Here is a 14204-nt window from a genome sequence, read left to right on the forward strand (position 1 = left end):
GGTATTGCGCTCCTCAATGGCACATTTTCCCACCAACAAAAAAATCTGTCCGTCTTTTGCACCATGCTTTGGTTGGTAGATCTTGGGGTTCTACTACTAAAATTAAAAATAAAAATAAATATCTGACTAGCCTTGAGGTCTCTCCATTCTGGGTGTAAAGTACAGTCATACCTCAGGTTACAGGCGCTTCAGGTTGCGTTTTTTCAGGTTATGGACGTGCCGAAACCTGCCGGAATGGGTTACTTGTGGGTTTCGGCGGTCGCAAATGCACAGAAGTGCTAGATCACGCTTTGCACACGTGCAGAAGCACCGAATCACAACCTGTGCGTGTGCAGACGAACCATTGCGAGTTGCAAATGTGCCTCCCACACGGATCACATTCGCAACCCGAGCGTCCACTGTATCTCATGTTGAAAATGATTGGTGCTACTGTTGCTCTTAGTTTTATTTTGCACAGTTACAGTGGTACCTCGGGTTACGAACTTAATTCGTTCTGGAGGTCCGTTCTTAACCCGAAACTGTTCTTAACCTAAGGTGCGCTTTCGCTAATGAGGCCTCCCGCTGCTGCCATGCTCCTGCCGCGTGATTTCTGTTCTTATCCTGGGGCAAAGTTCTCGACCCAAGGTACTACTTCCAGGTTAGCAGAGTTTGTAACCCGAAGTATTTGTAACATGAAACGTTTGTAACCTGAGGTACCACTGTATTTTAAAGTGCATTTTAAAATGCCAGTGCGGTCTAGTGGTTAGAGTTTTGGACCAGGACCTGGGAGTGCAGGGTTCGAATCTCTGCTTGGCCATGAAGCTCACTAAGTGTGGTCTCTCAAGGATTAAATAAGGAAAAGGAAAGATATAAATAGAATAAACAAAAAATTGTCCACAGCAGAAGACTGTCCACAATTCAGTTCCAGCAAGAAGCCTCTCCTGAGCCGGGGCCCTATCCTGCAGAGCATGCGGGTGATCCCATCCCGGGAAGAAGGCTGCAACTTCCTAAAATGTTCCTAAGGAAGGGAGTCCAATCCCACGGTGTTGAACCTGGCCCAATCCTTCCTCCTTCTTGAGGTCCCATCGCTGCCTCATCCTCAGCGAGGCTTTGCCAGAGATTCTGAGCAATATAAAGCTGTCAGGTGCAATAAAGGATGAAAGTGATGGGCCTTTCCGAGCCATTAGTTGAGAATTATCTATGAAAGTTGAAAGTTGTTCTGCGCCGGGTTGCTGATTGTACACTCAGCGTCTCATTTGTTGCCTCTCATCGGTTCTCGTGCCTCGATCCCAGGAGCTCTGGCTCTGCCAAGTGGGGAAGGGTCTGGAGCCGAACGCGATGCTCACATTGGGAAGGCAGCTCATGCGCTGGAGGATCTGGCCTAAGAGAGACTCATGGAATCATAGAATTGTAAGGGGCTCCCAAGGGCCATCTAGTCCAATCAGCTCCAATGCAGGAATCATAGGTGCAGACGTTGCATCTGCAGCTGTTGCCAGATGATAGAATCAAAAAAACACAGAACTGTAGAGTTGGAAGGGGCCCCCAAGGTGTCAGGAGCTCGTCCTACACTCGAGTAGGACCCTGGTAGAGACACATGCCCGAATGGCATGCTCTCTCCCTCCTGGTCGATCATTCGGGAGCTTCATAAGCTTTCTTCTGCCCGAACATCTCAGCGACCGATGCCAACAGACACCGGCACACTTAGGGATCTGCAGAGTCTTCGCAGCTCGTGTGACAGACCTCAGCAACTCAGCATTTTGGCTAATCTACTTTATTTACATATAAACACACATGGGGCACTGCAACATGGCCCCCTCCCTCTCTAGCATCAGACAGCAAAGAGAAAAAGAACAAAGGACAAGAGTCCCACTTCACGGAACACAGGAACACAAACATCCTGTCTCCATCACTTCCCACTCTGTGGAGTCAAAACATACACTGTCATGTGATAGACAAAAATCCCATGACTGCAATCATGGAGCAGGAATTCTAACACAAGGGCCATCAAGTCCAACCCCACTGCACGAATCACAGCTCAAGAATCCCTGGCAGATAGTCATCCAAACTCCATTTAAAAACTTCCAACGAAATAAAGTCTGCTGAGAAGAAGTAGGGTATCTATGTAAATAAAAGACGCTTCTGGTAATGAGCCGAGAACAAAACTAATTCATCTCTCAGGTAAGTCTGGGCACTGTTCCTAGGGAGACGGTTTGAAAATGCAGTAAGAACCATGTCCTGTTCACATAAAGAGCAGAATAATAAAATCATAGGGTTGGGACACCAAGGGTGATCTAGCACAACCTCCAGATAAATAATCCCTGACAGATGGCTGTCTGTCCTCTGCTTCAAAACCCCCAAGGAAGGAGAGTCCCAGGGGAGTCCGTTCCACTGTCAAACAGCTCTTGTGTTGAGTTGGAACTTCCTTTCTTGTCATTCAAATCTGTTGTTTAGGGTCCTCCCCTCCGGATCAGCAGAAAACAAGCTTGCTCCATCTTCCATGTGACAGCCTTTCAGATAGTTGAAGACGGCTCTTATGTTAAGGTTACCAGACATCCCCATTTCCCGGGGACAGTCCCCAGATTTACAGTTTTCTCAGCATCCACATGTACATAGAGAACAATAAGTGTCCCCGGATTCATTGAAAAAATCTGGTAGCCTTATCTTATGTGTCCTCTCCTCTACATATGCAACTCCCTCATCCCTTCATCCTCAGGCTTGCTTTGCAGACTCCTGATCATATGGACCTTGAGTGGTGGTTTCCTGAGCTCTGTTTCAGATCATGGAGACAAACTGATTCTCCACATTGAACCTTGCATGTTGAGACTAGGCTGCACCTCGAACCCCAGTCTTTTGCATACATTTTTGGGTGAAAGGCTTTTATAACCTCGGACTGAGACCCTTGTCCCTGAGGGCACCCCATGGAGCAAGACAGGGTGTTACAGAGGGAAAGAGAAGAGGTGACCCCCCCGCCCACTTTTGTCAGAATTGCGCAGCCCCCAAGCACTTTCACAGTATAGGATGCACCACTCCGACCCCCAAAGATTTTCCACCCTGGCCCTAGAGGACAGACCCTGGAAGAGGGCATCCCTGGAAGATCTTACCTGGCCAGGTGTTCTCTAGGACAGGGGGTGGCAAGGTTTTGTTTTTGTTTTTTGTTTTTTTTAAATTACAGCCTGCTTTTCACCATGTAGGTCTCAAGCAGCTTACAACAATAAAATATACACAATTTAAAATATGAATGTAACCTCAAAAAAATTAAACTTCAATCATTTAAAATCTAAAAGAAGAAGAAGAGAGACCTGTAAAACATCTGAGAAGCCTTCTGGGTGCAAAGGCCTCCTGAAATAAAATGGTTTTGAGCAGGCGCCTGAAACTCAGTAGGGACAGTGCCTGTCTAACTTCTTGTGGGAGGGAGTTCCACAGAACTGGGTCCATAACATGAAGGCACAACTCTGTATCCCTAGCCCATAGGCAACCAGAAACAGTGCTCCCCCGATTATCTTGGTGACTGACTTGGGCTATACAGGGTATGGCAGTCCTGAAGTAATCCTGAGCCTAAATTATTCAGTTTCCCCACACTAGTACAGGAACATTTAAGCCAGTACTTGGGCGAAGGTGGAGGAAGAAGTTGAGGAAAGAGGCAAGGGCAGCAGCCAGGGGAAATAAAGCAATGAGCTGTGGGAAACATTGAAGTCTCTCTCCATTTTGCCCTGGAAATTCTGCCGGTTGCAGAACCTGATGGCAGAATAGCATGGCTTTTCTCCCATCAGGAGAAACAGAGGCTCAGCATGAGTTGAGGAGACCCGGTGGTGGAACCAATCCAAGTCCCCTGCCTGTGGCGATGCTGGTTTCGCATGGTAAAGGTTGACCTCGCCTGGGCCGGTTCACTCTAGTGGAGATTCCTCCATGGGCCAGAACGTGCGCGGCCGCGATTTCCGGTGTCTGCGTCTGTGCAGACATGATTTCGGGTGTCTGAGCATGCGCAGACGCCATTTCCAGCACCACAGAAGTGAGTCCCTGCGCCGCGCCGCACCCGTTTAGTGCAGCACGCAGGGACTTGCCGAGCGGGCGGCTCGGTTCAGGGGTGGCTCTTGGGCCGGTTAAATGACCCCCATGGGCCACTTGTGGCCAATGGGCCTTAGGTTGCCTATCTCTGCTCTAGGACAAACCTTTACAAGATTAAAACCTGGCATTCAGTGGAACCCAGAAACATACCGGCCACCAGTGCAGCTATTTTGTCACCGGTTTGCCTTGCTTTCGCCTCAACCCACACGCCCATTTGAAAGGCATTTCTGCAGAAATTGAAATGACATTGATAAGAGTAGTAAGTAAGAAAAAATATGACTGTACCTTGATTCCTACCTGGGTAAAGAAGGGCTCGTAAATTTCAACCCCCTTGTCGGATCCTTGGAGCAGCACCTCCTGCCCTCGCCGCCAGCTGTACCGGACAGGTGGGTTGGAATTGGCCACGCACCTGAGGAACACCGTCCGCTCATAGTAAAACTGTTCCTTGGCTTCCCCTATGCTCTGGTGGACGGTCACAATTGGGTCGTCCAGATCTGGAAAGGGAAGGAGGAGGAAGCAGGAGGTTAGCAGAGGCATAGGGCTCCCTTGTTTCAATAATAATAATAATAATAATAATAATAATAATAATAATAATAGTTTATTACTTATACCCCGCCCATCTGACTGGGTTTCCCCAGCCACTCTGGGCAGCTTCCAACAAGAGATTAAAAATGCATTAAGACATCAGTCATTAAAAACTTCCCTAAACCAGGCTGCCTTCAGATGTCTCCTAAACGTCAGAGAGATGTCTATTTCCTTGACATCTGATGGGAGGGCGTTCCACAGGGCAGGCACCACCACCGAGAAGGCCCTCTGCCTGTTTCCCTGTAAATTTGCTTCTTGCAGGGAGGGAACCGCCAGAAGGTCCTCGGCGCTGGACCTCAGTAGCTGAGCAATGGGGTGGAGACGTTACTTCAGGTATACTGGACCGAGGCCATTTAGGGCTTTAAAGGTCAGCACCAACATTTTGAATTGTGCTCGGAAACGTACTCGGAGCCAATGTAGGTCTTTCAAGACCGGTGTTATGTAGTCTCTGCGGTCGCTCCCATTCACCAGTCTAGCTGCAGCATTCTGGATTAGTTATAGTTTCCGAGTCACCTTCAAAGGTCGCCCCACGTAGAGCGCATTGCAGTAGTCCAAGCGGGAGAGAACCAGAGCATGCACCACTCTGGTGAGACAGTCTGCGGGCAGGGAGGGTCTCATCCTGTGCACCAGATGGAGCTGATAGACAGCTGCCCTGGACATAGAATTGACCTGCGCCTCCATGGACAGCTGTGAGTCCAAAATGACTCCCAAGATGACAGTGAGTCCAAAATGACTTCTAAACAGGGTTATTGCATGTGTCCTCTATAGATGGTTCAGGTCGCATCTTAAGGTGAATCTACCACATTAAGCCTTTCCAAACAATGGGGGAAACAGAACACAACCGTCTTCTGAATTTTGCACTTTTGCAATGCAGTTCTTGAACCAAACAATGCTACCGAAATGCATTTATCAGAGGAAATAAAAATGAATATGATTGTGAAAGCAACATATGAAAATGTGTTCTATGAGGGATAATTGCTTGCAAAAAGATATGTACAAAACTGCATACAAAACCATGTGCATATTAAGAGAAATTTGCCCCCCAAATGCTGATAAATTTCTGTGTTGATTCCTGCAGACGTCTGGAGAACTGAATTTAAAATTGGGTGGGGGGGGGAATGAGAAACCGAGAAATCGGAACCTGGTAGAACCTCATTTTTCATTTATTTATTAATTTTGTTTACCACGCTTCATCTGAAGTTCTGAGGACAGTTAACAACAGAAAAATGCAAAAGGAGAATTGTTGTTGTTGTTGTTTAGTCGTTTAGTCGTGTCTGCCTCTTCATGACCCCATGGACCAGAGCACGCCAGGCCCTCCTGTCTTCCACTGCCTCCCGCAGTTTGGTCAAACTCATGCTGGTAGCTTTGAGAACACTGTCCAACCATCTCGTCCCCTGTCGTCCCCTTCTCCTTGTGCCCTCCATCTTTCCCAACATCAGGGTCTTTTCCAGGGAGTCTTCTCTTCTCATGAGGAGGCCAAAGTCTTGGAGCCTCAGCTTCAGGATCTGTCCTTCCAGGGAGCACTCAGGGCTGATTTCCTTCAGAATGGAGAAGTTGGATCTTCTTGCAGTCCATGGGACTCTCCAGAGTCTCCTCCAGCACCATAATTCAAAAGCATCAATTCTTCGGCGATCAGCCTTCTTTATGATCCAGCTCTCACTTCCATACATCACTACTGGGGGAAAACCATAGCTTTTACTATACGGACCTTTGTTGGCAATGAGAATACAAAATACATAACAAATTGTAGTTTGAAGAAACTCCTGAGAATTCCGTTGGAGAATTGCTTGCAGGATTTCAGCTCCGGGGCTTCCTTGGGCGAGAAAATTTCTGCTCAGCAAACTCAAAGCTGTGTCTCTCTGCCCAGTCACCGAGGTGCAAGACTTACTCCTAAGTAATCATATATAGGATCGAGCTGCAAACCTGAGCATAGTGATGCCCAGGGCAATGAGTTTCATAACCTTTTCCTGCCTCACGGCCTTTGGATTCTGTACCTTTTGCCGGGAGTGTAATCTAAAGCCTTGCTTCCAGCAAATGTCCCTACAGAGGGTTGTAACTCTCTCCCAGCTGCAGCAATTAAGATCCAATTCGGGGACCGAAAATATAGTTCAGCTGCCTCATTAATTTCCATGCTACCTTTCGGAGTCGAGTTTCCTTTGGCCTCTCTGCAGACAGGCCAGCCTTCTTATTGCAATGCCACTTTCAATATCCATCCAAGGTAGATACCCAAATCGTATCGCCGTCGAAAGAAGATTTGGCGAAATATTATTATGCCCCCTTTTGTTTAATTCAGCATAGGAGGCGGGACTGGAACCAGGGCTAGATTTGGGTTTGATGAGGCCCTAAGCTCCTGAAGGTAACAGGGCCCTTGATATATCCAGCTGTCCTTTGTCAACAACAAATTGTCACTGTTTTTTGTGTGGAATATATGCTATATTGTCATTGATGGACCTCATAGGTGTCTAAAGCCATTTGCACATAACAAAATATGTATTTTATCAAAGTTATTGTTGAATTACACCCAGTTTTCCCCCCTTTAAACTTTTTTGGGGACTTCACAAGAGAGTGTGACCCTAAGATTTTCTTGTTTAAAGGTAAAGGTACCCCATAACCGTTAGGTCCAGTCACGGACGACTCTGGGGTTGCGGCGCTCATCTCGCTCTATAGGACGAAGGAGCCGGCATTTGTCTGCAGACAGTTTTTCCGGGTCATGTGGCCAGCATGACTAAGCCACTTCTGGTGAAACCAGAGCAATGCACAGAAACGCCATTTACCTTCCCGCCGGAGTGGTACCTATTTATCTACTTGCACTTGACGTGCTTTCAAACTGCTAGGTGGGCAGGGGCATATAGCTTATACGTAAATCCTGCACTGGTTGGACCACTGTTGGGAATAGGGGATCTTATTTAAAAAATGGCTGCCTCTTGTGTGTACTTGACACACTAAGGACATGAGGACATGAAAAGAGCCTGCTGGATCAGGCCACTGACCTCTCTAGTCCAGCATCTTGTTCTCACAGCAACCAGCCACATTCCCATGGGAAATCCACAAACAGAATTCAAGCGCAAGAGCAACTCTCCCCTCCTGTGGTTTCCATCAACTGGGATTCACAAGCAAGACAATGGATGCGCAGCCCAGCCCTTGTGGCTGGTAGCCAGCGCAGTCTTTAGCATATGCGTCACCGGGGTGCAAAGATCCGCCCAGCGCCCCCAAATTTAGTTTAGCCCCCAAATTAACTGAGAATGACAAGCGCTGTTGTTGCCTCATCTGACAAGTGCCACCATTGTGAATGACAAGCGTCACCACTGGCGCGGCGCATCTTTGATAAACGAGCGCACAAAGTCGAAAGTCCTTTAGTGAAACAGCAGGTATACATTTCGGTAATACCCAGGTATATATGTATTTTGTTTTTCTAGCTTGATCAAAATTATTTATTATTTCATAACAGATAGATAGTTAAGAGCTTAGGCGGCTTCAGCGCCTGGCGCCCCCCAGAATTTGGCGCCCGTGTGCCCTGCAACCCTTGCACCCCCGGGTAAAGACAGCCCTGCTGATAGCCACTGGTAGTCATCTCCTCCGTGAATTTATCCTCTTATAAAGCCATCTAAATTGGTGGCCATCACTTCCTCCTGTGTCAGGAAGTTCCACAGCTTAACTCTGAAGAAGAACTTTATTTTAGCTCTCCTGAACCTTCCAACATTCGGCTTCCTTGAATGCCCATGTGTTTGAGTGTTATGAGAGGGGAAGCAAAACATTTCTCTACACGCTTTCATAGAATCACAGAATGGTAGAGTTGCAAGGGACCCTGAGATTCATCTAGTCCAGCCCCCTTGCAAGGCAGGAATCTCAGCCTCCAGGACAGATGGCCATCCATCCTCTGCTTAAAAACCTTCAAGGAAGGTTTGTAAACTTTATTTTAGTTTAAAACTGGGGCAATTCTCCCTCGTTTCAAAGTGGGGAATCCTTCTTTCACGGTAACTAGTTCTGAACTTGGAGCCTCCTTGCAGTGAGTGATCATTAGCAGAGGCTGAAGGACAAGAAGTGATTGGCAGGTGTTTGGGGTTGTGTTTTTTCTTTTTCTTTTAATGAGCCTTTGCCTCGCCTCATATAACCAATGGCAGGCCAGCCCCGGGGGACTTTAAATCAGGAAGGCCTGCTACAATGGGTATCTTTGCAATGTTCATTTAATTAAAGTGTGGTTAATTTTTTAACAGAGCTACATCCATTATTAGTCACGCATGTTAGCAGTAAGATTTTTCTTTCTGGAAACACATCCCTGAGACCTATTTTTCCCCCTCCCACAAAGGCTGGTGGCACTGCAATTAGCTCAATAAAACATATTAATTAGTTCTTTTCCAAATGGAGACAAAATGCAAATGAGCTCTCCAGTCCATTAATTTGTAACTAAAAAAAAAAAAATCTACTGTGAGCTTGTTCTGGTGCAGTTTGCTTCTGCTGGACTTCAAGCAAGCTGAATCTCTGGTCCGATATAGGCTCCCTGTGTAGCTTTGAGCAATTGGTGATCTGAAATATCAACCCCCCATTTCTAAATCAGAGATGATAAAAAAGATAATAATGGATTCTCATTTAAAAAACATTCAGTAGCTTGTAATTCTCATTTGTTTACAGGTGATGTGTTCACTTTTTAAATAAAAAAAATCAGTTACTGTCAGGGGCTCAGGAGCAGAAGCACAGGGGAGAGAGGAAATGGAGAGCGAAGGGGAGGAATCCGAGGGGAGCGTAGGGGAGTATGACAGTGACCTGAGAGATTCCATGAGCTTCTCCAGCGAATCAGAAGATTCCCAGAAGGGGGCGCCGATGGTCAGGGCAAAGGGGGTCCCAGGGAGGACGCTCCATAAACAAGGGACCAGAGGGGACTCCCAAAGCAGCAGCGGGGGATCAGGACCAGCTCCCCCACCAGAGCGCAGTGGGGGGGAAGAGTCACATGAGTCAGGACCAGCCTCTCCTCCAGCGGGGAGAGAAGATGAGTCAGGGCTGACCACGCCTCCATCGGAAAGTGGGGAAACGGAGGGGAGGTCAGTTCCAGCTAGCCTCCCCGAAGGGGGGAGCAGTGACAGCAGTGTAACGGTCAGAAGGAAAGTGGGAGGCTGCGCGCGCGCGCCAAGTTCAAATGTACAGGCGCACGGGACAGCAGGAAACCCGGATTGGGAGCCAGGTCCTAAAGCCCGACGGAGGGAGGGGGAAGAGTCAGGGGACTCAGCGTCAGAAGAGTCTAGGAAGGGCGAGACCCCGACGGGCAGGCGGACCCAGAGGAGGAAAGAACAAAGGAAGAGGTGGAGCAAGGCTAGAGTCTTAAACGGGTGTCAGGGGGGAGGAGATTCAGATGGAGCTTCGGCGGTCTAGAGTTTGAGATGTAGTGCTGCACGCTGCGGCTGTGGAAGTGAACTGAACTTCAATAAAGACTTTTATACTAAACAACGAAGCAGCGTTGGTCCTTTGTGAGCTGGGACCTCGGGCAGCTCTGACAGTTACACTTTCCTCATGTGTGCAGAGCTATATCATAGAATTGCAGAGTTAGGAGGGGCCCAGGGGTTCATCCAGACCAACCCTTTGCCATTAGTTTGGGTGTTCAGAGAGAGCGTGTTCTCCCTGAAAAGAGAGCACGTGTTGCGGACAGGTCCACTGAGTCACCCCTCTGTTGCCAGGCAGGGTGGTTAAACTGACCCCTGGCAATTGATTGGTGGGGCTGGGTTGCTGGGGAAAATTGTTTGTTGCAATTTGGTGGGAAGGATCGGAGGTTTTAAATTCAGGACATGCAGCTTGCCATTTGGTTTTTGCCCATTGCGTAGCAAATCGTCACAATCTGTAAGGTTGCGGTTAGGCATTGGTTATCAATTGGTTGGAGGAGGGGTAAGGATCAGCAGGGCCTGCCCCTCCAGTGCTGCTGCGGAAGGGAATTCCGTTAAAGGAATCCAGGGGCTTGTCATGATTTCGTGCAAATCCCTGAAATGGGACCAGGGCCGGCAAGCCCTGGGGAGAATGGGGGTGAGCGGTGAGGGCCTGTGACTCAGCTCCTTCGCTCCCCAATATTGTTTTCCCTTAACTGGCTTCTGAGGGAGTTCGGGGTCAGTTCTGTCCCCAGGCGGGGGGGACAGATAGTCTTAACCAATGCCTAAACAACCACTCACTGCTATGTATTTTAATAAAGTTGTGGCCAAAATTATGCCAAAAACCTTAAACAAGGTTGTGAGTTATTTGAGGGGTGGCTTGGGGACCTCGACACGCAATCGGGAAATGCTTGAAATGTGCAAAGTCCTGCTTCAGATCTCCTGGGGCAGGTGATCATTGCAGGAGCAGAATGGAAAGAGACCAGGAGATTCTTTCAGTTTCTCCCGTTTCTGGTCATAAGTTCAGTTCTTCATATTTCCAGGTAAATTTGCATTATTTTTTTTAAACCCCCTTAAAAATGCACCAGTCCTAAAATGCACATTTTTTTTGCTAAGCATTTCCCCTATTTAAGGCATTTTTGTACATTTGCTTCACCAACACCTGCATTTATTTTTTATTTTTTGCAGACATTGCACTGACAGTTCGGAGAACTGAACGTTGCGAAGGATGCACCTAGGCTGGCAAGCCGTTGCAAGAAGAGGGCTGGTTGCTGGAGGAATGCTAAACCAGGCATTCCCCTTCAGAGACTGGGCTTGGTTTGCAATCAGCAGTTCCTGCTACCTCCCTCGCTGCAAGGGAGCACAAATCTCAGGCGTTGCTCTGCCCAGGATGGGGGTGGGGGAACATATAAGATAATAATATTGGCTTTTCAGGAAAATGCCTCTCTGTGCTTGGGGGGTGAACAAGGGAGAGAGAGAGAGAGAGAGAGCCTCATCTCTGTATTACAACCTTTTTTTTATTTGTTATGGTGGTAATTGGTTCTCTGAGGACCAGGAGGCTGGGGGCCAGAGATGTTGCGGATCGTTGTGAATCAAGATGCCAGCAGCTGCTCTCTTTTCCTGCCTCTGCTCTGCCTCCAACATCATGCAGGACCCTCAGAGACCCTGGAGAGGAAGAGAGTTCCTTTGTAGTCCCAGATCTAGACTCTGCACTGTGCTTAAGAACTTTAAAGGTAAAGGGACCCTTGACCCTTAGGTCCAGTCACGGACGACTCTGGGGTTGTGTGCTCATCTCACTCTATAGGCCGAGGGAGCCGGCGTTTGTCCGCAGACAGCTTCTGGGTCATGTGGCCAGCATGACTAAGCCGCTTCTGGCGAACCAGAGCAGCCCACGGAAACACCGTTTAACTTCCCGCCGGAGCGGTACCTATTTATCTACTTGCACTGTGACGTGCTTTTGAACTGCTAGGTTGGCAGGAGCAGGGATCGAGCAACGGGAGCTCACCCCGTCGCGGGGATTCGAACCGCCGACCTTCTGATCGGCAAGCCCTAGGCTCTGTGGTTTAACCCACAGCGCCACCCGCGTCCCTCTTAAGAACTTTACTTATCTATTTACAGTGTGTTACGGAAGTTACGGGGGGGGCACATGTTTAAAGTTGTGAAATGTCATAAATATTATGCATAAAGGTATCCTTTCGACGTGACAGCTCAGGGAAGTTACCTAGCTTTAAAAATCATATAAGATCAACTCCTTTGCCAGTTTCCTTCAAACCACCACCAATTTGCTTCATTGGCCAAGGACTTGGAAACCACTCGGTCCCCCCATAATCCCTCAAGCGGGAGGTCACATACTCACAGGAAGGTACTCACAGGTGTCAATCGCTGGGCAAAGGCACTTGCCCAGGTGGCAGACTATGCAAACCAAAGTTCTGTTGTCCCTTTGTAGTAGGTGCTTTGAATGTACTTCGCAATACATATCCTGTATCCGCCTGTTGCTCCAACACATTCCTCCTATGTTAATCATGTTTAAAGGTAAAGGCAAAGGAACCCCTGACCATTAGGTCCAGTCCTGACCAACTCTGGAGTTGTGGCGCTCAATTCGCTTTATTGGCCAAGGGAGCCGGTGTACAGCTTCCAGGTCATGTGGCCAGCATGACTAAGCCGCTTCTGGCAAACCAGAGCAGCGCATGGAAGCACCATTTACCTTCCCACCAGAGTGGTACCTATTAATCTACTTGCACTTTGATGTGCTTTCGAACTGCTAGGTTGGCAGAAGCAGAGACTGAGAAATGGGAGCTCAGCCCGTCGCGGGGATTCGAACCGCTGACCTTCTGATCAGCAAGTCCTAGGCTCAGTGGTTTAACCCACAGCGCCACCCATGTCATGTATAACCCTCCCCTTTTCTGATGTAGCAATGATGTAGTGATAATGTTTAATGAACTGTATGCTGGGATAAGATAGAAACTTCTAAAAGTCCTTGTCACCCCATCCTCTGGGTTCAAAATTCCTCTTTGGACCTGTTGCGCAATAAACTTTGGTCTACAGCTATTTGCTCCGGTTGGTGGCTGGACTCCTTCCTTTATTCCGCAGGGACCTGTGGGCTCTGCCCGACCAGCTGGGGAACTGAGCAGCCTCATGCCTAGATTTTTCCGTAACAAGCGGCATAGTGTAGGGCAGGGGTCAGCAAATTTTTTCAGCAGGGGGCTGGTTCACTGTCCCTCAGACCTTTTGGGGGGCCGGACTATGTGTCGAAACAATCCTCTGCTACCATTTGTTGAGATTTACGACGCTCTGGGGCCACCCAGAGGCCCCCTCAGTCTCCCTGACCTTTCTGAGCACCCTCCTGGTAAGCACATTTCTGGAACAGCACATCCCTTCATTCCAGTGTGCTCTTCAGCGACATCTCCCAGATGAAAGACGCATGCTAATCTTCTGGCATAGCACAGCAAGAAGAATGGACCAGCCATAGATCTAAACTATGTATTCCTTTATTTTTATTTTTTATTTTTTTAAAGAATATTTATTAAATTTTCCAAATTTTTAAACAAACAAAAACAGAACAAACAAAAACATTAAAAAAGACATAAAGTTCATAAATCATACTTTAAAATAACAAATTTCTCAGACCTCCTCATACTTCTCCTCCTTGTATCCCAGTTAAGGTTATTTGTTCAGCAAATCCTTCATTTAAAGCATTACAGCTTATAACATTACCTTATTTTTCAAACCCTTTTTTCCCATCTATGTTCCTTTATATCATTACAGCTAGAAACCACTCAATTTCAATCCAACACCATTTAAAACTATGTATTCATTTACATTATATACAGGCAGAGAATCATGGCCCTCTCTCTCAGTCAGGTCCGAGAGAGAACAGGCACAGACAAAAGTGAAAGAACAATACGAAGTATATGCAGATAGGACTGTATCCTTTTCTCACGCTTCTTCTCAGACAAGCATGTGAATTACACCAGTCACAAAACACAGCCTCGGAGGAGTGATTTGCTAACATTGTCATGATTATGACCCGCATTTTTGGCAAAAACCCTTATTGGGACCAACCCCAAAGTTGCCCAAATGTCATTTTTTTGGGGGGGGGTGCGTTCCCTCATACACTCACGCGGCTTCCTTTGCGATTTACGCGTTGACAGTTCTTATTTCTCTCGTAAGGCGGGTGGGGGGCTGAGGTAAGCGCGCCATTCCTGTCAGCCCTGGAGAGCATGTGCG

The 14204-nt window shown here is 47.7% G+C and overlaps 1 protein-coding gene across 2 annotated transcripts in view; it reads right to left on the reverse strand.

Moving 5' to 3' along the window:
- MDGA2 (MAM domain containing glycosylphosphatidylinositol anchor 2) overlaps positions 1 to 14204 on the reverse strand; it is a 396877-nt gene that overhangs the window by 176733 nt on the left and 205940 nt on the right. Inside the window, exon 4 of one of the 2 annotated variants that reach the window (XM_053382658.1) lies at positions 4330 to 4538. In XM_053382658.1, coding sequence (XP_053238633.1) covers positions 4330 to 4538 — 209 coding nt within the window. The remainder of the gene's footprint in view (positions 1 to 4329; positions 4539 to 14204) is intronic. The other variant, XM_053382753.1, reaches the window with a different exon arrangement.

The sequence above is a fragment of the Podarcis raffonei genome, chromosome 1 (genome assembly GCF_027172205.1).
Source record: "Podarcis raffonei isolate rPodRaf1 chromosome 1, rPodRaf1.pri, whole genome shotgun sequence".
Lineage (NCBI taxonomy): Eukaryota > Metazoa > Chordata > Lepidosauria > Squamata > Lacertidae > Podarcis > Podarcis raffonei.